This window comes from Micromys minutus (assembly GCF_963924665.1).
Source record: "Micromys minutus genome assembly, chromosome: 3".
Classification (NCBI taxonomy): domain Eukaryota; kingdom Metazoa; phylum Chordata; class Mammalia; order Rodentia; family Muridae; genus Micromys; species Micromys minutus.
In genome coordinates, this window is record NC_137972.1 from 19,015,251 (window position 1) to 19,036,969 (window position 21,719).

General features: G+C 48.5%; 1 protein-coding gene across 1 annotated transcript in view; it reads right to left on the reverse strand.

Moving 5' to 3' along the window:
• The window catches only part of TSPAN11 (tetraspanin 11), a 60,764-nt gene that overhangs the window by 21,300 nt on the left and 17,745 nt on the right, over positions 1–21,719 (reverse strand). The window contains exons 2-3 of the mRNA XM_080914048.1: positions 13,268–13,362; positions 3,260–3,451 (exon numbers count right to left, since the gene is read on the reverse strand). Coding sequence (XP_080770174.1) covers positions 3,260–3,451; positions 13,268–13,351 — 276 coding nt within the window. The 5' untranslated portion in view covers positions 13,352–13,362. The remainder of the gene's footprint in view (positions 1–3,259; positions 3,452–13,267; positions 13,363–21,719) is intronic.

The window sequence follows — 21,719 nt, forward strand, 5'->3', positions numbered from 1 at the left end:
GGCTTTAACCATTTCACAACTTTGGGCTCTAGCCCAAAGTAAATCTTGTCCCTCTGGGGACAGGAGGTTTACTAGGTCAGTCAGATCATAGGAGATGGACCATTTACTCTTTTTCTATAAGTGTACATTGTATTTTTCCACTGCCTCAATACCCCCATAATCAGGTTGTAAGCACCCCAGTAACTAGTAACCAGGAGAGCCCAGCAGATAAGACTCGGCCCTACCATAATTTTCCTTCCCAATCTCCTTTGGCTCTGACCTGCTAACCTTCAAAGGCACCTCTGGCCTCTCTTTGCGTGTCCCACTACTCTCCTGACAACACGACTGCTTTCTGCATCCTATCTGCTTGGCTGAGCCTGCCGCTCCTCCCAGTGACCCCTCTCTCGGCAGGGCAGGTCACTTCACCGTCTGTACCTGCTCCCCGGCTCCTGTCAAGTGCACACCAGGAGCCCTAGAAGCTTTGTGGGTGTGTGAGGCCTGAGTGAGTGAGCAGTGAGTGGTGCTGGGAGCAATGCAGATGGACAGATGGCAGTGCCTTCACAGGGGTGGTGGAGTGTGAGGAGCAGCCGGCGGCGGTGCTTAGTGAACAGTGGCCATCTGTGTCGTCAGCAAGCTGTGCCTAGTCAGCAGAGGCTGTTTCCCAAGGCTGCTGGGGACACCTCACCCCGTAGATGGATGGCTGAGTCAGAAGCTGGGTCCTAAAGGGACGGTGTCTGTATTCTTTCTTAGGCTATCGAGAGGGAGCCCTGGTCTCCCCAGCAGATGGCTCCTCCTCTGCCTCATGTTCCCCGAGATGCCCTGCAAGACATTCCGTGGTAGGGAGGAAGGAGGCACAGGATTCAGAAGCCTGCCTTCCTGGGACAGGTCCTAGGGACCAAGGACAACAGTTCATCTAGAAACTCAGGCCTCTCAGAGTACAGCAGGACACAGACCAAGGAACTGAGCCTCCCAAGGAAAGAGGTCCTTTCCCTGGGCCTGATAGCCTCATCGCCATGAGACTCAGTCCCCACGAGGTTACTGAGGCATAGGACAGTTCTCTGCTTGACTTCTTATGACCCAGTGTCTTCCTCTAGCAGCGTGGTGAGATCTGGGATATGCCAAAGACTCTCAGGGACTTTAGGTGGCCAACTCTTCACCATCTATTGGAGAAAGACTTGGCTTTGTATAGCCTTGGGTGCACGTGGCAGAGACAGGGTCTGCTACAGCGTGTCTGTACTTAGTGTGTACAGAATGTCACCATTGGTGCTTAATGAGGAGGCACAATTATTTGTGTGGCCCTTACATTGTGTTTGGTAGTATACATAGGTAAAGATGATTTTTAAAGAGAATATGGATATTGAATATATGTGGACTATTCTATATAAGGCACCTGACTATCTTCTGGCTCTAGGTGTGCGTGTTGGGGGAAGAGGGATGGTATTCCCACAACCAGTTCATACGGGCTTCAAGGGATGATCCTGCTCTCGCCAGGTCACGTGAGGGATGACCGGGCAGACTGTGGCTGCTCCCAGCACCCTTGCTCCACTCTGGAAAGTGCCTCCGAGTACATCTCTTGAAGAACTTTAGCCTACATGTCACCATGTACCCTGCCAGCACCCTGGATCCAAGCTCTCCCCCAGGGTCCAATGAAGGAATTCTTCAAAATGGGAGCGCCATCCAGCTGGGTCTGCACAGAGCGGCTTTTATATCCAGGCCAAAAACTAGGTCGCTGCTTTGAGAGCTGCTGCGGGGCTAGGCTTCAGGCTCCCCGCTGCAAGCCCTGCCTTTCACTCCCTGGGATGAGTGTAAGACAGAACTGCATGGTCTATGGTGGAGATGGGGCTGGGATGCAGGGCGGGTATAGGTAGCTCAAGAGCTTCTTCCCATTGCCTGCTTTCTTTCAAACTCAGCCTGATTTCTCTTTGAAACTTGGATCTATTCTGCTGCTTAGGCTTCCTCTCCAAGCTCAAGGTTTTTCCTCCCAAAGTTTTCTCTGTCTGTTTCTTCTCTTCTGAACATTAGGGTTATTCTGGGTTGGGCACAGGGAGGCCAGAGCCAGTCACAGTCAAAGGTGTCAGAGAGCTGAGTGTGTGGAGCCCCGAGGCGTTCTCAGCCTCCGGTCCTTGCTGGCTCCTCCACGCCCTCTTTCCTGACCCTGGGTAGATGCTATGGGTGTCTACCCAGACACCCAGGAAGAGCTGCCATGAAGCCTACACATGCCAGCCATGGAATCCTCTTTACAAATGATCAATTCAAGTAAGTCTGACCATGCCTCCCCACTGTACTGCCATAAATTCAGACTAAACAACACATGGGGGCATATCCAAGAAGAAGGAGAGGAAGAGGAGGAAGAGGAGGGAGAAGTAGAGGAGAAGAAGAAAGAAGATGAGGAAGAAGGAGGAGGAGGAGGAGGAGGAGGAGGAGGAGAAGTAGAAGAAGAAGAAGTAGAAGAAGAAGCTAGAAATATATAGAATGAAAGACTCAGTCTTTCAGCAAATAGAGTGGGGTGACCACCCTCAGAGATAAAAAGAGACGTCAGAAACAGATCAGCTGATTCTAACTCGTGGGCCTAATTAAACAAACTTAAAAAGAAGCAACACTCTGTAGGTCAGCTGGGGAAATCAGAAGCTCACTCGTTATTTCATGATATTAAGAACTGAATATTGACTTCAGCTGTGATGAAGAACCTTTAGGGTTGACTGCCTTCAGCTGTGATGAAGAACCTTTAGGGTTGAGAGACATATGAAACACGGATAACACAGTGTCTGGAGCTGCTCTGCGACAAAGAGCAAGACATGGGGAGGCTGTGCACCAGGCAAGGGTGACCATGAAAGGACAATGGTGAACTCTGGGTGAAGGGACATAGAGGGTCACCATAGCACCGTTTTCAGTCTTCACTATCTGTGAAAACTGCTTGCTAAAGTCTAAAAGGGGAAGGAGGAGGCAATGGGGAGGAGAAGGAAGGAAAGGAGGAAAGGGAGAGTAATATGAAGGAGGAAGGAAGGGGCAGAAGAAGAAAGGGAAGATTAGGGGAGGAAGAGGTGTAAAATGGAGAAAGAATAGGAAGAAGAGGAAGAGGAAGAGAAAGAGGAAGAAGCAGAACCACCACAGACCCCACAGAAGCCACCCCACTCTGGCTCCTCAGTATCCTCAGTGCCCTACCTGAGGACACACATGTAATGCTTCTCTGCCCCCACCTAGCACAGGCCTACACACACTCTCCATGGAAGGAACCCACTGTGGAAAGACAGCTTCCACATAATGACAGGGGGACACTCACTGTGGAGAGACAGCTCTTCTGCTCCCGGATGATGGCCCCAAAGCCCAGGAAGCCAGTTGTCATGACAAGACCACCAACGAAAATTAGGATGTAGGCAGAGGCAGTGAATGTGCTGGAGGCCAGGATGCTGAGGTAACCGCTTTTCTCCACCAGTGTCCAGATGCCCACAGCCATGACAGCTGCCCCACCTACCTGCAGGGAAACAAGGCTGATCAGGTGGCATCTGAAGCTTTGCCAGCTGCCAGCTGACTAGTGTCCACTGGGCAACAGATCCTTATTGGGCCCTTTGTCAGTTAGTCCTTTAAAGGGTCTAAAGCGGGGAGGGGGGGAACTTCAGTTTATATAAAATTTCAGATGCTCAGTGGACTTGCCAGGACCCCCATCCCACCCTCTACCTCTGCCCCCTTACAGATGCAGAGGGATTTCGAATCTAAGTCTGAGCCCAACTTTATGCTTCTTACTGACCAGGGATGAAGATCCTTTGCCTCCCCCATGCCGTCTGGGCTCTCCCTTCCTCTACATGCTCCTTGGCCTCTTCCAAAAATCTCCAGAGAGCCTTTCGTGCTGGTCCATGCTCACATTTGGGCAGCAGTTGAAGAAACAGGCCCATTGAGGAAAAGTGCCCTGTCTGAGGTCCAGGAGGGATTCAGAACTAGGACATATCCACAGTGGCTGCTCCTTGGCAAGGTATCCATGCTCCTCACACTTCTGCATGGGATGGGCAGGGAGTTAACTATCAAATTCCAGTTTGGTTTTGAGATGGGTCTGAAATAGGACCCTGCTCACTTGCTGGTCTGAGAGCTGCTGTCTTGGAGTACAGCTAGGAGCTCAGCCTCCAGGGATCATGGGGCCAAAGAATCGCTTTGGTGGGGGTGATGCTTAGAAGAATACATTTATACTCCGTGCGTACACTACAGGTGCCACACATGGAATAGAAGAGCTATTTGCTCAGGACTTGGGGACTCCCGAGAAGCCCTGCCATCTGACCCTAGGAAGGTCAACTTCTTCTTGCCTCAGGTCTCCAGGTCCCCATTTAAGAATGGTCCCTTTCCTCCAAACGAGTAGTGGAGACTTCCTTAGAGGTCTTACTAGAGTCAAAGCTAGAGGGGCCTGCTCCTCCCCCACTCCATTTCTGCCCATCCCTGGGATGCTCATTCCTGTAAAAGGTTCCCCCATCTGTACCACAGTGAGTCCATGGTCATTTTCCCATTCTCTGTTCTGCACAGTGACAGACCTCAGGAGAGCAACGCTTGGGGGTTCCTAGAAATTAGTACACCTCAGGCACTTACATCATGCATTTGACATGCAATCTGCCAATTTCTTATCTAAGAATTACAGTCATCCAGGGAGGATGGAGCCTGGTATATCATCCGGTGTAGCAGATGGGGGAGGAAACTGAGGCTTGCAGGGACAAACAGTGTTCCCTCTAATGACACCATTAGTTTCAGAGCTGAGACTAATTCAGGGCCAGGTCTTTTGAGGACAGAGGCAGGACTGTGCCTGGATCTGACAAAATGGGTGTGCCTGATCCTCTGCTTCTGCTGTTCAAATGGATGATTTTTTCCAAGTACCCTTTTATCCCCATTGGCACCTCTAAAAGAAGCCAGCGTAAGGGCACCACGGAGGACCATGGAACTGGAGAGGTTAACCTCCCCTCCACTGCTTGAGGCACAGTTCCCCCTTCCTTTGTAACCTCTTTAAACTTGGGGTGCACCTTTTGATGAATAGCACCTTACGCTACACTTTCTGGCACTTTTCTTGGTGCTATCAAGAGCAACAAAGACATAGCCTACAAATCATACTCAGAGTCAGGGATCCCAGGAAACAGTAGATGTTCTGAGACCCCATGGGTGACAGCTAGCTATCCCCCACACAATTCCTATGAGTGTTCTGAGTCTGGGTGGGTGGCTGAACAAGGCATGAATGACTAGTGGCCACCCCTGCTGGTCAGCTTCCGTGCCCACTAGGAACACCAAGTAAAAACATCACCCCCACAGTTCCCTTACATAACGGAATTGCTGGAAAGCTCGAGGGAGGGTCTTGGCTCTGAACAGTTCAGCTGGGAGATGGAGACGGTCCTTTAAGGTCTTTGCTCCCCAGGCCTCCATCTTTTAAGTTGAGAAAGCCTCACTAGATTGGTGGTTCTCATCTACACCGCCTAAAGACGCCCCTTCAGTTACTTTCTTCCAAGGACTTATCTGGATGTGTACTTTGTCCATAGTGTATCGGCAAACTTCAGCCCAAGAGACATGTTGAGGTCTTTGCCTAACAAACACGGGGCATTAACTAAGAAGTAGCCTCTCCCTTCTCCATCTCTCTTTCTCCCTCTCCCTCCCTCCCCTTTCCTCCATTCCTCTCCTCTCCTTTCTTCTCTCTCTCTTCCCTCCCTCCTCCCTCTCTCTCCCTTCCCTCCCTCCTCCCTCCCTCTCCCCTCCCTCTCCCTCCCTCTCTTCTTCTCCCTCCCTTCCTCTTCCATCCCTCCTCCTCCCTCCCTCACTTTCCCCTCTCTCTACCTTACTCTCTCCTCCTCCCTCCCTTGCCCTCCCTCCTTCTCTCTCCGTCTCCCCTCTCTCCTGTTCCTCTCTCTTCCTCTTCCCTCCCTCCCTCTCCTTTCCTTCCTCCTCCTCCCTCCCTTCCTTCCTCCCCCCTCTCTTCTTCTCCTCCCCCCTTCAAAACAAATTAACTAAAGGCACAGGAAACTGCCAAGCAGAGATTCTGAACATCATGAGATAGTGTGATCACGATGCATTATAACGCCATAAAATATGTTATACATGGTGTTTAATGAGCACAATCTCTGTATTGAAACAGACACACATTTTATATTCGGTGAGCTAACTGTGAGCCCCCAGCCTTTCCCAAACCAGTAAGATGAGCATCCATATCTCGGACCCTCAGGAGGATAAGCTCAGACTGGCTTGTGGACAGGTAATCTGCTGGGGTATATGGAGCCACTCAGGATCTGACACACAAAAAAAAGTCATTTAACACATAAAATAATGCATTTGGGATCCAGAGCTGAAGTCGGCCTGTAAATCATGGCAAAGCACGTGTCCAGATAAGTCTCCAGGCTTTCTCCACATCCTCGGAGTCGTGACTGCATAATCACCTGAGGAGCTATGAGAAAACAGGCCTGGTGCCGGGCCAATCAGAACCCCTAAAAGTAAGACCCAGGCAGGGCCATTTAGAAAGTTCCTCGGTGCCCCTTTGAGAATCACAGCACAGATCTAAGCGTTCTACCCTCTCACCAGTAGGTGGCGCTGTGTGAAGTTCCATAGAACAGCTGGCCTGGGAAGCTTCTCAAAGTCCTGTCTCCTTCCCTAAGAGCAGCAAGCTGCCAGGGTGACTTAGGTTCAGGGCTTGAGCAGAGAGCTTTGCCTACCACTTTCAGATCTTGCAAAATATCAGATCTTGTAGGGAAGCTGGGTCTCCAGCCACAATGCAGGATCCGGAAGGGTCTGGAGGACCATCCTGCCTAATCAAGGTCCAAAAGACAAGCTTAACGCTGGGTCTGATAATCCCAGGAAAGCAAGAGAATGATGTGGATCAGTGGTTCTGGGACCCCAGGGCCTCACTTCTCAGTGAGTTCCAACTAGTGAAGACGGTAGTTACTGAGAGGCTAGTACTAACTCTGTCACTAGCCATGAGGAGCAGGAGGGTCTTTCATAACTCCTTCAGAGACTTTGATTTGTCATATGGGACTTGGTCACCTCTACCTTTGAACAGGAAGTAAAAATGTTCCTTATTGGGATGGATCACCAGGTGTCACAGGAGGGCAGAAGCCAGAAAGACAGGGCCAAGTCCTTTCGGTTGTATGATTGTGTGTGGGGTGGGACAGCTTCTTTGAGTCAAAGTGTCTTTTATCTGCAGATTGGGTCACTGGGCAGAAACTGTGGGGGTAGAGCGCTGACCCCAGATCTTGTTTCTCCAGCTGTTTGCATCAGCTTGGTTCTGTAGCCTCAGCTCTTCATAGGACAGAGATGGTTTTCTGTCTAACAGTAGCTGAATTTCTCAGCCATGGCCTGTAGCCAGTGCACCAGAAAATTGTGTGTGTGTGTGTGTGTGTGTGTGTGTGTGTGTGTGTGTGTGTGTAAAGAGATGGACAGGAGAGGCAATCTATATCTATATTTATATCTATCTATATCTATCTGTATCGTCAGGATTTCACAGGTAGGGTTTCTCTGCTGGAGACACAGGAAGCTACGGGACCTCTAAGAAAGATGCCCTGGGCAAGGTTCTCTGCCCCCTGTAATGGGCTGCCTGTGCTGTGGAAAGGCAGGGAACGCAGGGTGAAGGGCCATGTGTCAGGGGTGGTGGGGGCAGAGTAGGGCTGCTTAATACCTGCTCTCTGACATTCGAGGAAGGTCTGGGGTCAGGTAGAGAGGCTGGCCCACTCAGGACCACGCTCCTCATTCATGAATGCTTCCAGGGCAGCTTCCTCAACACCAATATCACCCGAGCACCCAACAGCCTTCTCGGGGCACTGATGTCTCTGTGATGTCTGTACGCGGATTCCACCTGCTGTCAGAACCACCTCCCTGTCCTCACTGTATGGTCCGCCCGGGCTCCTGTCCCAGAACACCCCCCCAGCTCTCCCTCTACCCAGAGGTGGGCCGGGCCTCTGAACGATCTGCACCCCCCCCCCCAAACAGAGCCCAGACTCTCCTGCATTTGCCTGGGACCTTTAAATATTGGCTTCACTTGGTTAGCTTTCCTTCTTTCATTCCCTGGCTCTAGGGGCCTCTTAGGAAGTGTTCACTCTTTGTCTCTTATTCTATTATGTTTAATCTCTTTACGTGTGGTATGATACACGTCTGTGGTGGGCGTGCCTATCTGCATGTGTGGCTTCTCTGCATGAGGTGGAGGCGGAAGGCCAACCTTAGGTCAGATGTCTTCTCCTGCTTTGTTGAGACAGGCAGGGTCTCTGGTTTGCCACCGCTTACACCAGGCTAACTGGCCCTCTGGCTTCAGGGCATTCTCCTGTCTCTCCAGCCCATGAGGAGGCTCTGAGGAGGGCCTACAGGGGCACTGGTATAGAATGTTAAGTCAATGCATTATTGCTTGGCGTTTCATGGATGATGCCATTGGTGGAGAGACGCTGACTTTAGTTACCAGAGTCATGCTTGGAAAGGTGATGTGACTGGAGGTTACCAGGCTGGAAAAAAACGAATTGTCTGGTGTGAACCAAGGTTGGTCTCCTTGGATATTTGGATATCTTTCTCTTTGGGGGGCATGTTGGCATGGAAGCCAGGGTCTTTCATACACTAGGCAAGTGCTCTGCCTCCAGCCCTGCCACAGCCCTGGTTAGGACACCTTTAAATCTCACCCCTCCTCTGACTTCCCTGTATGTAGTCAGCTGGATCCCTGTCTGTAGCTTCAGTTCTCACAGCACTGGTTGAGTCCAGTGCACAGGAGGACCAGTGGCACCCCAGTGCCCATTCAGGCTGGAGCCTCCTAGGGACAGGAAGCTGCTCTGCATCCTGTTAATGAGCAACACTTCTCAAATACCAGGGAGGTGTCGCTCCCAGCCCTGCCATGAGGAGTTCCTATTGGCCGTTGGCTCTGTCTCATTTCTGTGGGAACAACCTTGTTAGAGATGGTCTTGTTACATGCAGATCTGGGGTGGCATTCCACCTGCAGCATCGTGCTTTTAATTTTCTACTGATGAAATGAATGCACGGGTCTCTGACTCTCTTATGTTGAACCTTACCTACCCTGACATATGCAAAATCACAGGGTCGGAGCTGGGACAGGCAGAGGGTCACGTCACTGGCTCGGTTTTCAAAGACAGTGCAGAAGCCAGAGGAAAGCTTGTTTGGGGTCATGCACACCCACCCAGCAAGCCCTGCTGTCCGCCGACCAGCGGAACCTTGTTTCTATCCTTATGCACTGTACAGATCTGTTTTACTGGATACACTGTCTCCATTTTAGCTTCTTAATCTTCATTTACCCTGGGACACTGGACAGTGCTAGAGTGCAGGGTAAGTTCTTATGGAAGGAAGAGAAGAGTCACAGAAGGAGGAAGGGAAAGAGGGAAGACGGAAGAAAACAAAATAAAAAAAAGATGTCGTTGTTTAGAGGGAGGAATTAGGGTCCAGGCCTCAGTGACATTCTTATGGTCACACAATGGGCTAGGAATCATGCTGTCCCAGCTGATGCTGTTGCACTGTGAGATGTGAGCAAGTCACTCCAAACAGGGCGCTGACGCCAGACCCAAGGGATAATTCCACCCAAGACCCAAAGATATACATCACTGAGATGTCCTGCCTGGAGTCCAGGAGGCGGCTTGCTCACAGCTGCTTGATGAAGCACCCTTCAGTTAGCCTTCCAGTCTGGGGTCCTGTGGGACTGGGCAGGTATGAACGGTTGGATCTCAAGGGAGGGTCTAAAGAGGGAGTGTTCTTGGGTGGTGCTGAAGTCTTCCACGTTCCTGCCCCCAGTCTTAGCCTGAGTCTCTGTCTCTGTGTCTCTGTGTCTGTCTGTTTGTCTAGCCCCCCCCCCTCTCTCTCTCTCTTTGTGTGTGTGTGTGTGTGTGTGTGTGTGTGTGTGTGTGTGTGTGAAGGTATACAAGCCCACACATACTCGTAGGCCACAGGAGGATTTGGGATGTTCTACTTCTCCTTAGTTCCCATGAGACAGGATCTCTCACTGAACCTGGAGCCAGCCTGCAGTCAGCAAGCCCAGTGCTCTGATCCTCTGGTTTCCACCCTGCCTCCCCAGCTGGCTTTGCACATAAGCGCTGTGCATTAAACTCAGGTCCTCCTGCTAGCCTAACAAGTGCTCTGACTTGCTTGAACATCTCAGTTGCTTATGTTTCTCTAAATGGGGTCCCCAACTGTAGCACCAAATCCTGGGTGCCCCCCCAAGGCAGGACAGGCTGTGAGCAGAGGTAGCATTCCCGGGTTCCTGCCACAGCCTGGCAGAGCTTCCGGGAGGTTGGGGATGTTTTGATTATTGACACAGCCAAGCAGCTAATTAAAATAATAAATTAGAGAACAGAGGGATGATGGGAGCTATTTAAAGAAGGGGGAGGGAGAGAAAAATGTCTCTTTAGCAGCCACACAGAAAAGCTGGGAATGTTTGCTTTTCAGGGTCACCCAAGGAGGTGTGTCAATGGTGGCATCTGTGATCCCTAGTCAGAGCTAATCCAAGGAGGCCTGGGGGACAGGGTGATGTGGGGGTGGGGGTGGGGAGCTCTTGAGTCCTGGCCAGGGAGAGTAGAGTTCATGGGGTCTGTTCTGCTTTCCTCAGATGCAGGAATGTGACCCACTCAGGATTATTGACAAAGAAGGAAGGTCTCAGAGGACACCATGCCCCATGCAGGCAGGTTCGCTTCAGAAGCAATGTTTCCTGTTCACAGTCCTTCTCTGTTATGCAGGTCATGAAGCCAGAGCTCTAAGTGACCTTCTAGGAATGGAGGAAGCTGATCAACAGCAGGGCACCAATATAGACCACCAATTGTATTAGAAAACACACAATAGCAAGTTTTAAGTCTTGCAGTTCTGGACATATATATAATGAAAGTGAACTGCCTAGTGGCTAGATTGTTGTGGTGGTTTGATAAGAATGTCTCCCATAGGCTTATCTGTTTGAATACTTGCTCCTCAGTTGGTGGAACTATTTAGGAAGGATTGGTAGGTGTGACCTTGTTGGAGGTCTGTCACTAGGGGTGGGCTTTCAAAACCCCATGTACTCCCAGTTAGGGCTCTCTGCCTCACGTTTGAGGTTTAGGATATAAGCACTCAGCAGCTGCTCCAGCACCATGCCTGTCTGCCTGCTGCCAAGCTCCGTGCCATGATGGTCATGGACTCACCCTCTGAAACTGTAAAGCACAAATAAACTCTTTCTTCTGTAAGTTTCCTTGCTCATATTGTCTATTTAAAGCAATGGAAACATAACCAGGGCCACTGTCAACAACTGAACTTGGTGAGCCAGGTCCCCGTCTATACAATAAGGGCACAAATGACACTGAGGGTTGGAGTCAAATGGATGGTCACTGGGGTGTCTATGCATCCTTTCAGTGCTGGGCATCATGGCCTCCAGGCTGGCATCCTGGGCTTTTTGCTCCATGCTGGCTTTTGGCCATTGCCCTGCTCTGTAGTTCTTTAGGGAAAGCAAAGCTGTGCTGACCCCATGGGAGGCACGCAGACACTTCTTTGTCATCTGAGCAGTTTCAGGTAAGTCACAACAATTGGATTTAGGGATGTGTCTCCAACAGGAAGGTACCTGTTTTGGGGGAAGAGTTTGCTCCCTGCATATTCTCTGGTAAATTCTACTTAATTCGAGGGGCCTGAGCATGGCCCTGGATCATAGACTTTTTGGTCTAGAACTTCAAGTAACAACCTGCTGGTTAATGCCTCTGTGGACTGCAGTACGTTGTCCTAGCCACCCTAGGAAACCCACATGTAAGATGTGGGAATTCATTGTTTGATTCTTGTCAGTCTTTGGAGATTATCTGGGGTGGACACAGGAGACTTGTATGTTCAGGAAAAAAGTCTTAACAACAACAACAACAACAACAACAACAACAAACCTTGACCCAGACACGTGGTGACTCATGCCTGTATCCCAGCTAAGGTTAAGAGGATTGCCACAAGTCTGGGGACAGCCTGGGCTACGGTATGAGACCTTGTCTCAGAAAACAAATAAAAAAGCTTAAAAGAAACCCAAAACCTTAAAAAAAATTCAAAAAAAAAGAATGAAGAAAAGGAAAGAGGGAGAGAGGAATAAAGGGAGGGAGGGAGGGAAGGAGGGAGAATGCCACTTACAAGAATTCTAAACACTGATTTATCTGAGGGTCAAAGCTATGCATGTGGCCTAGTTGTCAGGCCTCAGCCCCAGAGCTTAAGTGTCCAGGATCTGTGTCCCTGGGCCTCCCTGTTCCAGAAAACTTTCCTGGAAAGGTAAGAGCAAGTTGTTTTATTTTTGTGTTTTTCTTTACAGCAACTTTGCAAAAAACATATTTAAGCAAACTCTCTGTCTATCATTTTAACAGGCAGAATCTGATGCTGTCTGAGTTTTCTATGCTTTGGAACCTATCCTGAGATGCTGTCTTGGTCAGGAAGGAGCTTGGGACCAGTGTGACCCTTTGGTTTCTCTGTGTTTCCCGTTGTGTGTGTGTGTGTGTGTGTGTGTGTGTGTGTGTGTGTGTATGTGTGTGTGTCTGTAGTGATCCCTAACCTGGTACTTGGAGGCTAGCCCTGTCTCATCAGAATGTTGTTTGGGGACATTTTCAGTCTTAGAGGTTAGGGGTGATCTCCAAACTATACCTAGGGAAACAGTCTTGGAGATCCCAGCTAAGCTGCCCTGGACCACAGCACCCACAGCTGCCAGGGTTCCTGCTGACTATAAACCTGCCCTCTTAGTCTTTCCCACATCCAACGAGTGCACAATATGAAACACACAATCAACAAACACCAGATGCGGTAGCAAGCCCCTATAAGCCTTGCAGTTTTGAGAGTGAGGCAGGAGGGTCACCAGTTCAAAGCCAGCCTGGATTACAGCGCGAGTCATCATCTTAATAAATGAGCTGGAATAAAAGGTAACATTTCTACTGGCCATCTGGGGATTGATTGTATTGTGTTCCTAATTAGCCAGGTAATCAATCACCTCTGGGAATGAGAGGCCACACTGCTGTGGGGAACTTGTGTCCATAGAAATCATTCCTGTCTCAGTGCAGTTCTTGAGACCAGGGCAATGCCAGAGGGCTTCAGTGGGGGAGGGGACATCATTTCGGCAGTCAGGATAACTCGGGTACAGTGGGCTGGTGGCAGGGAAGACAGATGAGGCCACACACAGTTCAGTGTAGATGTAGTGTCCTAGACTCCATAAGAACAATGGCCTGGATCCCTCCCACCTTCATAAGTCAGGGCAGGGCTGGCTCCAAGCTCTGGCTGGATGAACCTCGGCATGGTCATGAGCTTGGGAGAAGTCAACCTTGGCAGCGACTCACAGTGAATATGGCCAGACTGTAGGTGTGGGGAGGGGTGTGCCATAGCCTTCGCTTACCCAGAAGAAGAAGTTGAAGATGAAGAGCAGGTGTTTCAGGTGGGCCAGCAGCCAGTCATCCTGCTCTGGCTTGCAGTGCGCCATGGCGGCTGGGCCTGTGGAGGACATGACCATGCTTAGCAGGGGACACCGCAGGGATCCTTGACGTTCCTTCCCACCCCAGCACCTGAAAGCTTAACCAGTCAGTGTTTCCCAGTGGGTTTGAGGCTGAGGCTCTCAGTGTACATATGTAACTTGGGCCCTAGATGAAGAAGCACCATCTAAAAAAGGGCGATCATGTTATTAGGACACAAGGCTAGCCCACAGGTGTCTAGGATCCTTGTTTTTTCTCCCCCGTTGCAGGACGTGTTTCTTGTCTACACACATGCAAGCATACTCACGCCTGCTCACGCATACTCACACACTGGGCAAAGCTGCAGATCTGAGCAGGATCTCTGACCTCTCGTGAACCTCTCTGGAAGAGACCTTGATCTCCCAGGGCCACCTCACTTGTTCCTAACTCCCAGGTCCCAGAGGAGGAAGCAGGCCTAGTTGGCTCCACCAGAAGAAGTTGGGAGACCACATGCTGACCGCTAGCTTCAAGTCCCCACTGTGTGCTGTGGGCGAGTCAATGCCCTACCACCCAACATCCTCACCAGTAAGCACAGGTAATAATCTGCCATGGGATACTCAGAGAGATCCATGGGATCCTCTGGGTTTAGGGTCTAACTAGGCTTAAGCACATAATATGTGCTCAATAAATGGTAAATGAGAGCCTCCTTCTATTCCCAGATGCTCCATCTCTGACTCAACACCGCCCTGGCTGGCTGGCTGGCTATGAAATCAGTGGAGCTCCCAAGGCCCGCTGGGCATGGACTCTCTTTGCTTCTCTCTTTCTGTGAGGTCTGGTCAGGGTGGCAGGCAAACAGTAGGAGATCAGAGTGGACAGAGCAGTTTGACCCTCCTGGAACTTGATTTGTAGACCAGGCTGGCCTTGAACTCAAAGAGATTTGCCTGCCTGAGTACTGGAATTAAAGGCCAGTGCCACCACATCCAGCTTCAGATCAGTTTCTTGAAGGCATTGGTTTTGTGGGGGAAGGGGTTCCCCTGTACTTGGAAAGAATGTGGATCGGTTTTTAGAGGTCAGTGAGGTCAACTTGTTCCTGATTCTGTGCTAGCTCTTTCTCTGGTTATTGGAGGTTTCTGCAGACTCCTGCATTAATATGAAATTTGTCAACTCCTCTCCAACACTATTAGCTTTCAGGTCATACATGTCCTGGCTATGTTACGGAGTACATACAGATTTGGAGCTGTGACATCATTCTGATAGATCAGTCCTACTGCCATTAATAAGCACCACTCTTAATCTCTGAATAAGCCAGACACACCATCAAAGTGAGAAAGGCTGTAGCTTTCTTTACCCTGTGCTTCTGGTTGCTCGGCCTGCTGATATCACAGCTGGACTTCAAGTAGCCAATTTGTTTCCCAAACAAAAGAGCAATGCAACCTGTGCGAAGACCCTGGAGCTCTGATCATTTTGGAACTGCTACACTGTAGCAAAGCTGGCCATCTCCAGCAAACTTGGGAGTTTCTTTAAGCCACATGTGTGGATGCGTAATAAATCACAGCTACTTCTGCTTGCTCTGGTAGGGAAAACAGCAAAGACCAAGATAGGTGCCAGCATGTGCCAGTGAGATGCTCAGATCACGGAACCCCCTAAGAGACCACCAGGGACCACGACTCTGATGCAAGCACTCGAGTCTTTTTTCAAGATTGAGCCTGGACCACAAACGTCTCTGAGACAGCAGGACAGGAGAGTAGCCGCCCCAAGTCTAGGGAAATGGGGTTTATAAAGGGAAAAAGCGCAAGCAGGGATTTCCGAGCCTTGGCATTACATGATTGGGAAAAGAAATGTTGTTAGCCTTTGGGCTGATTGGTTCACAGCATCTGGTCAAACCTCTGGCAGGGATCCACACATCTAAAAGGGGCATCATGATCTGGGAAGGAATCACGTTTTCTTAGCCCACCCTGTTATTAGCTGGCTAAAGCTGCTATAAGTATTTGGCAACTGCCAAGAACATTCCCTGGGGTTTCTCAGAATTCAAGGGTGGGAGCCATGTTAATCTGAGGACATTAACTTAAATGAAGTTTATTCTGTAACTAATCATTTTACTCCTTCCTTCTATTAAGTAGCTTTTGAGATCAATCTTGGGCTCCTAGAGGTCTAGAACTTCCATGGTAATTTGTTGAAAGTAAGATCTCATTACCATTCACTGAATGATTCCCAGTCTATGTTTTATATATTGGAAAAGTTTGTTTAGAATACATAGTCTGAAGGTAAGGAGAAGTAAAAGAATGACTAAGGGTTCTATTAGGGTGGAAATAAGAGTTGTTCACTGAGGGGAGGGATCAAATAATAAACGATACCAACTTTTGGGTTCTTCCCAGTCTCTTTGGTGCCTATCTAGGTTTTCCCTGACCTTAGCCAATGACTCATGAATAACTCCAGAATGGCTGATGGAGAAGCAGCACTCCTTATGGAAGGCGGCCCATAGCCCTCCTTGTTGCAGAAATACCAAGTCTAAGCCCTGCCTGTTTTCTAACACCACTTCAGCTAAAGAATCTACATTACACTCCAGATGGGAAATGGACCTTCCTAGGCACTAGGTATCTTTCTCTATGTCTGTCTTTAAACTGTTATAATTTTTTTCCTGTAATGTTAGCGCGGCTAGCCCTGCCCCTAGAATTAATGTTAAAGTCAAAGAGGTAGGTTCTCTCCTTTGTCTCATAAGGTCTCCCTCAATATGTCTTACTAAAGTTCTCAATATCATTTTCTCTGAATTATAGGTTATGTGGGGCACTAATTGAACCAAGATATAAACCCATTTGAGGTAGAAAAACTAAGAACCGCCCCTTTCTCACAAGGGGTCAGTCCTATTGAACAGGCCCACCATGCCTGTTCTGGGAGGATAATCCATTTGGAATGGACCAATTACAGAGGTGTTGATGTGACAAGGGGTCCTTTCCCAGGCAGATGCCCTGTCCTGATATGATTTGGGGGATTAAAGCTGGACCTTCCTGAGACCACCTACATGCAGAATCCCTTTCAGGAATGTATCCCACTATTAATCCTATGCCTTCATGGGGGTGGTCTAACATTATAACATAACCAATAAGAAGTGTAAGTTCTGGCTAGGAAGCATTCAGCATTTAGAAGGCATTTACCATCATTGACTAGAAGAGATCTGCTGATTCTGATTGTTCAGGAAGGCGTTCTGGAACAGAGAGTCCCCAAGATTGGATAACTGGTGGTAAAGTGGTTGTAGGTCTAAAAGATGCTGGGAGCAATGCTGGTGCTAGAATCTGACTTGGGCCTACTGCTGCTCCTGGTTTGCCTGCAGCTGGCCTTATTAGGAGTTTGACTCTAAAGAGTAACTTGGAATTGTAACCCCCACCAGTATTGTGAATCTGGAGACCCCAAGATTTCCTGACTTCCCATTCCTTTGTGTACTGGCTGATTTTGTGTCAACTTGACACAAGCTGGAGTTATCACAGAGAAAGGAGCCACAGTTGAGAAAATGCCTCCATGAGATCCAACTGTAAGGCATTTTCTCAACTAGTCATCAAGGGGGAAGGGCCCAGCCCACGGTGGGTGGTGCCATCCCTGGGCTGGTAGACCTGGTTCTATAAGAAGCAGGCTAAGCAAACCATAAGAAGCAAACCAGTAAGTAACATCCCTCCATGGCCTCTGCATCAGCTCCTGCTTCCTGACCTGCTTGGGTTCCAGTCCTGACTTCCTTTGGTGATGAACAGCAATATGGAAGTGTGAGCTGAATAAAAACCCTTTCTTCCCCAACTTGCTTCCTGGTCATGATGTTTTGTGCAGGGATAGAAACCTTGACCAAGACACTTGGATTGTTCTTCCTTGTCAGTGAACCTGAGCATAACTTTGGAGCTGTCCCCTTGTCAGGAAATTGTGATAAGATCCTCTTTCATCATCCTCCATCCTCCATTTCCAGTGACGAATGTTCCACATCCCCAGGCAGCACAGTAGAACTTTTCAGGAGCCCCACATTTGGTAGTTCTATCCCCCTAGGACATTTTTAAAAACGCACTCATCAGCCTTTAGGCTATGAATCTTGAGGAGTCTGCTGGGTGTTGGTCCATGAGTTGTCGGCTAGCTGGCACAAATCAAAAACCAAGTCCAGAAACCAAGACGTTTTGATTGAACCTTTTGTACAGGCCAGTTGGGCACGATAGCCAGTCTCTGGATTTTCAGTCATCTAGATTAAATCAAAAGGTTGGTGTGGGCTAACATCTGTAATACACACAGTTAGCAGGGACAGTAGACTCAGGACTGAGTCAATTTTAACTTCAGGGGGTTGGTACCCCTTTGAACCTTTCATTCTGGAACTGGAATGAGGTAGTGTTCTTTAGTGGAGAGTGGGTTAGTAGGTCTGGCGTGAGTGTAGTGAATTCGGGCAGTGATTCTGTCCACTTTGATAGCGGTTGACATAGCAGGATGATGTGGGGTCTTTTCCACCTGCGTTCAAGTGTGCCTTGGCGAACTCTCTTCACATACACCCAGTCTTCTGGCTGAAACTTGTGCAGTTCCAGAACCAGGTCTGCTTCATGGAGGGCATGTAATTTAGGCCAAGGATATTTATGAGCCCGTTGGGTGGCTCTGACCTTAAATATTCAATCATCACCCTCCAGGTCTGCAGTGGGGGCTAGGATACCATACAGGATCTCAAAAGGTGTTAGTCTCTTCTGGTAAAGAGAATTCCTTACTTGGCATGGGGTAAAGGGAAGGAGGATCATCCAGAACCAGCCAGTCTCTAAAATCAATTTAGTTAAAGTCTCTTTTAATGTTATAGTCATTCTACCTGTCCTGAACTTTGGGGTCAGTCTAGTCTGCCCCAATGAATTTTGCTATATCCTGACTTACCTTGAACACAAATGCCAGTCTATTATCTGACCTTATCATATGAGGAAATCCACATCTGGGTAAGATATCTTTCAGTAATTTCTTGACCACGAGCTTTTCTGTATCAGTCTTAGTTGGGAATTCTGTCCATCTGAAGAAAGTGTCCACAAATACCAGCAGATACTTATAGCTGTACCTTCCTCGCTTGATCTCAGTGAAATCAATTTCCTAATAGGTCCCCAGTGTCTTACCTTGCATCTGGGATCCTGGATGTTTGGGATTGCTGGAAGTAGTGGTCAGTTGGCAAGCTTTACAATTTGATGCTATCTGCTTAGGAGTGCTCTGTATGTTCTTAAACGTCACTTTAGATTGTCTGACCGAATCTGCCATTCATTTGATGCCCATGAGGGTGACTCTGTAGATTTTTCTGAAAATGGTTTTTGCTAAAGACGTTGTATTAGCTTCAGTCAGTCCCCCCACCCCAATCCTCTAGACATTGACTCTTGGGCTTGTTTTTAGCCCATTTAATCTCTTCTTTTGTTTAGACCTGTTGATCTGACTGGTTGAGATTGGGTGGTTGGGTAGGACAGTAGCCCACACTAAGATGGCTGTTTTCTGTAAGGCTACCTCCTTGTTAGCCTTGTCAGATTGTTACCTCTAGCTACTGATGCCATTCCTTTTTGGTGCCCTGGGCAATTAATGATTACCTTTGTGTTTGGTTGTTTGTTTGTTTTGGCAGGACCTTAAGGAGTTGTAGAATTTCATCTTTATTTTTGATATTTTCTCCTTCTGTTGTGAAGAGCCCTCATTCCTGGCAAATGGCTTTAGGCACATGAGCAGTGGCAAATGCATATTGGCTGTCTATGTAGATGTTAACAGCCCATCATCTCCCCATGATGAGTGCCTGGGTTAGTGTTATCAGTTCAGCCCTTTGAGCTGAAGAGCCTGGGGAAGAGACTGGACCCAGATTACCTCCCTTTCTGTAGTCACTGCCACACCTGCTTTCCTCTGACCTTCATGGATGAAGCTGCTCCCTTCAGTAAACCAGGATCACTCTGCCTTCAGCAGAGGAGAATCCTTTACATCAGGTTATATACTATGTATCTCATAACATTGGTGGAGTGGGCAGTCCAAGTTAGGATTGGGTAGGAGAGTCCAGGGGATCAGGGAAACAGGCTGCTGGAAGGTAACCCAACCAGGGTGGTTAAGTCTGATAATGAGTCATGTGGACATTACTGAGCCATCGATCAGGAGGCTGATTGAGTACCCCTTCAATTGCATGGGAGAGGGGGTAGTCATGGTCAAATACTCACCCAAATTTAATTTATTTGCATCTTTAAGCAACAGTGCCATGGCTGCAACAATACGCAGGTAAGGTTGCCATCCTGCTGCCACTAAGTCCAGTTTCTTTGATAAATAAACAACCAGCTGTTTCCATGGCCCTAGAGTTTTTGGGTCATAGCCCCTTTAGCTACCCCTCCATGCTCATCAACATGCAGATAGAATGAATGGCTTAGTGATGTCTGGTAGCCCTAAGCAGGAACTGAAAACAGGGCCTGTTTTACCTTCTCAAAGGCCTTCTGTTGCTCTTGAGTCCTGATAAAATCATTAGTTTCCTTGGTGGCTTCATATAGAGGCTTAGCTATCTTGACAAAGCCTGGAATCCATAGTCTACAGAAGCCTGCAAACCCCAAGAACTCTCACCTATCAAGGAGTATAGGGAGTATGAATATTAAGACCAAGTCTTCTTTCATTCTCCTGAGAGTCATCATTGGCCTTTCTTCAGGATATAACTGAGGGAGGTGACTTCAGACTTGCAAGGCTGTGCCTTTTTAGCTGATGCTCAATACCTCATGTCCCCTAGAATCTGCAAGAGTCTCTGAGTCCCTTTTTTGGCAACTCTCCTTGGACTCTGGTACATCAGAAGATCATCTACATATTGGAGAAGGGTAATATCTGGGTTGTTAGCCTGGTATTCACTTAGGTCCTTATGTGAAGTGTCATCAAAGATGTTGGATGAGTTCTTAACGCCTTGGGGAAGGGGGGTCCAAGTGAGCTGTCTGTTGATGCCTTCCTCTGGGTCACACCGTTCAAAGGCAAAGTATTCCTGATTCGTAGAGTATTGGGGTAAGCTAAAAAAGTTTCTTTTAGATAAAGAACAGACTCCCACTTTTGGTCCAGGGGCAATGAGCTCAGCAAAGTATAAGGGTTAGGCAATGTAGGGTGTATATCCATCACCCTGCAATTAGCTTCCCATAGGTCTTGAACAGGATGGTAGTCATTAGAATTTGGCTTTTTCATTGATAGTCGTGGAGTATTCTGTGCTGACTTGCATGGCTTGAGGACTGAGGTCAACAGTTTACAAATATAGGTGTGATCCCTTTCTGTGCCTCCTGGGACATTGGATATTTGCAGACTAGAGCTGAGTCAGCTTACTTGCTGGCTTACTTGTGCTGAATCTAATTTCTTCACTCTTACATAGTGCAGGACTCTTTGACTAAGGAATGGTACTGCCCACAGTAGGCTGGTTCCTCCCACATCAACTAAATGAATTGAATTATTCCCAACAGACATGTTCTTGGGTCCATCCCATGCAGACAATTTCTTCTCAGGTGATTCTAGGTTGTGCTCAGTTGCCAGTAAGTAAAACCACCACATGGGGTCTTGCTATGTAGCCTAGTCTGGCCTGGAATTCACAATTCTCCTGCCTTTGCCTTACTGATGGAGGCATCACAGATGTTTCTGGACATTTTCATATCAACCTCTGATGCAAAATCACAAACAAATACCTGAGTATGAAAGAGATGACTCTTTGCCAGACCTCATGATTCAACAAGCCGTTGTCCTCTTTGTCCTCTAAGAGGCCAGGAATCCTAAACAGCTTTATTCCCTGCCCACCTAACAACATCAAGGTTCAGAGAGCTCCCATCCCTGAAAGGGCTGTCCTATCCTTCCATTATCTGCAAGCTAACGTTGCTATATCAGAGGGTCATAGCAGACGTCAGGGCCTCAGGAAGGGATTAGGCCCTTTCAGAGCCTTAGCTATGGTGGATGCTAACAGGCTGATTATTGCCTATCCTATTATTGACATCTGTGGCCTGGTAGATTTAGAGTCCTTCCCACTGTGCCTAGTCCTCACTGCCTGTTGGGCTCAGTGGGTACTTTAGAGTGGTTCTCACCTGGTTGCTTAGAGATCACGTGGATACCCAGGGACTCATTGACACATAGATGGCTAACCTGTCCTAGGGTTCCAGCTCTTGAGGGTTGGGACAAGACTCAGCCAAAGAGTGACCAATGACCCTGATTTCCTAAAACAGTGATGCTTCTTGGAAGATGGGACTTTTGAGGCCCGAATCAGGAAGCACTTGTCTCATCCTGCTTGAAGATGCTTCTGATTTCAGCATTTATTTTGGCTCAGAATCCTGGGAATCATGTCTAGGGACAGTCAGGTATCAACTAGGTAAGGTAGAAACCATGCAGTGTGGGCATATCCTCTCATGGAACTTATATTTAAGACAGTTTCCACCAAAATGCTCAAACCCTTTC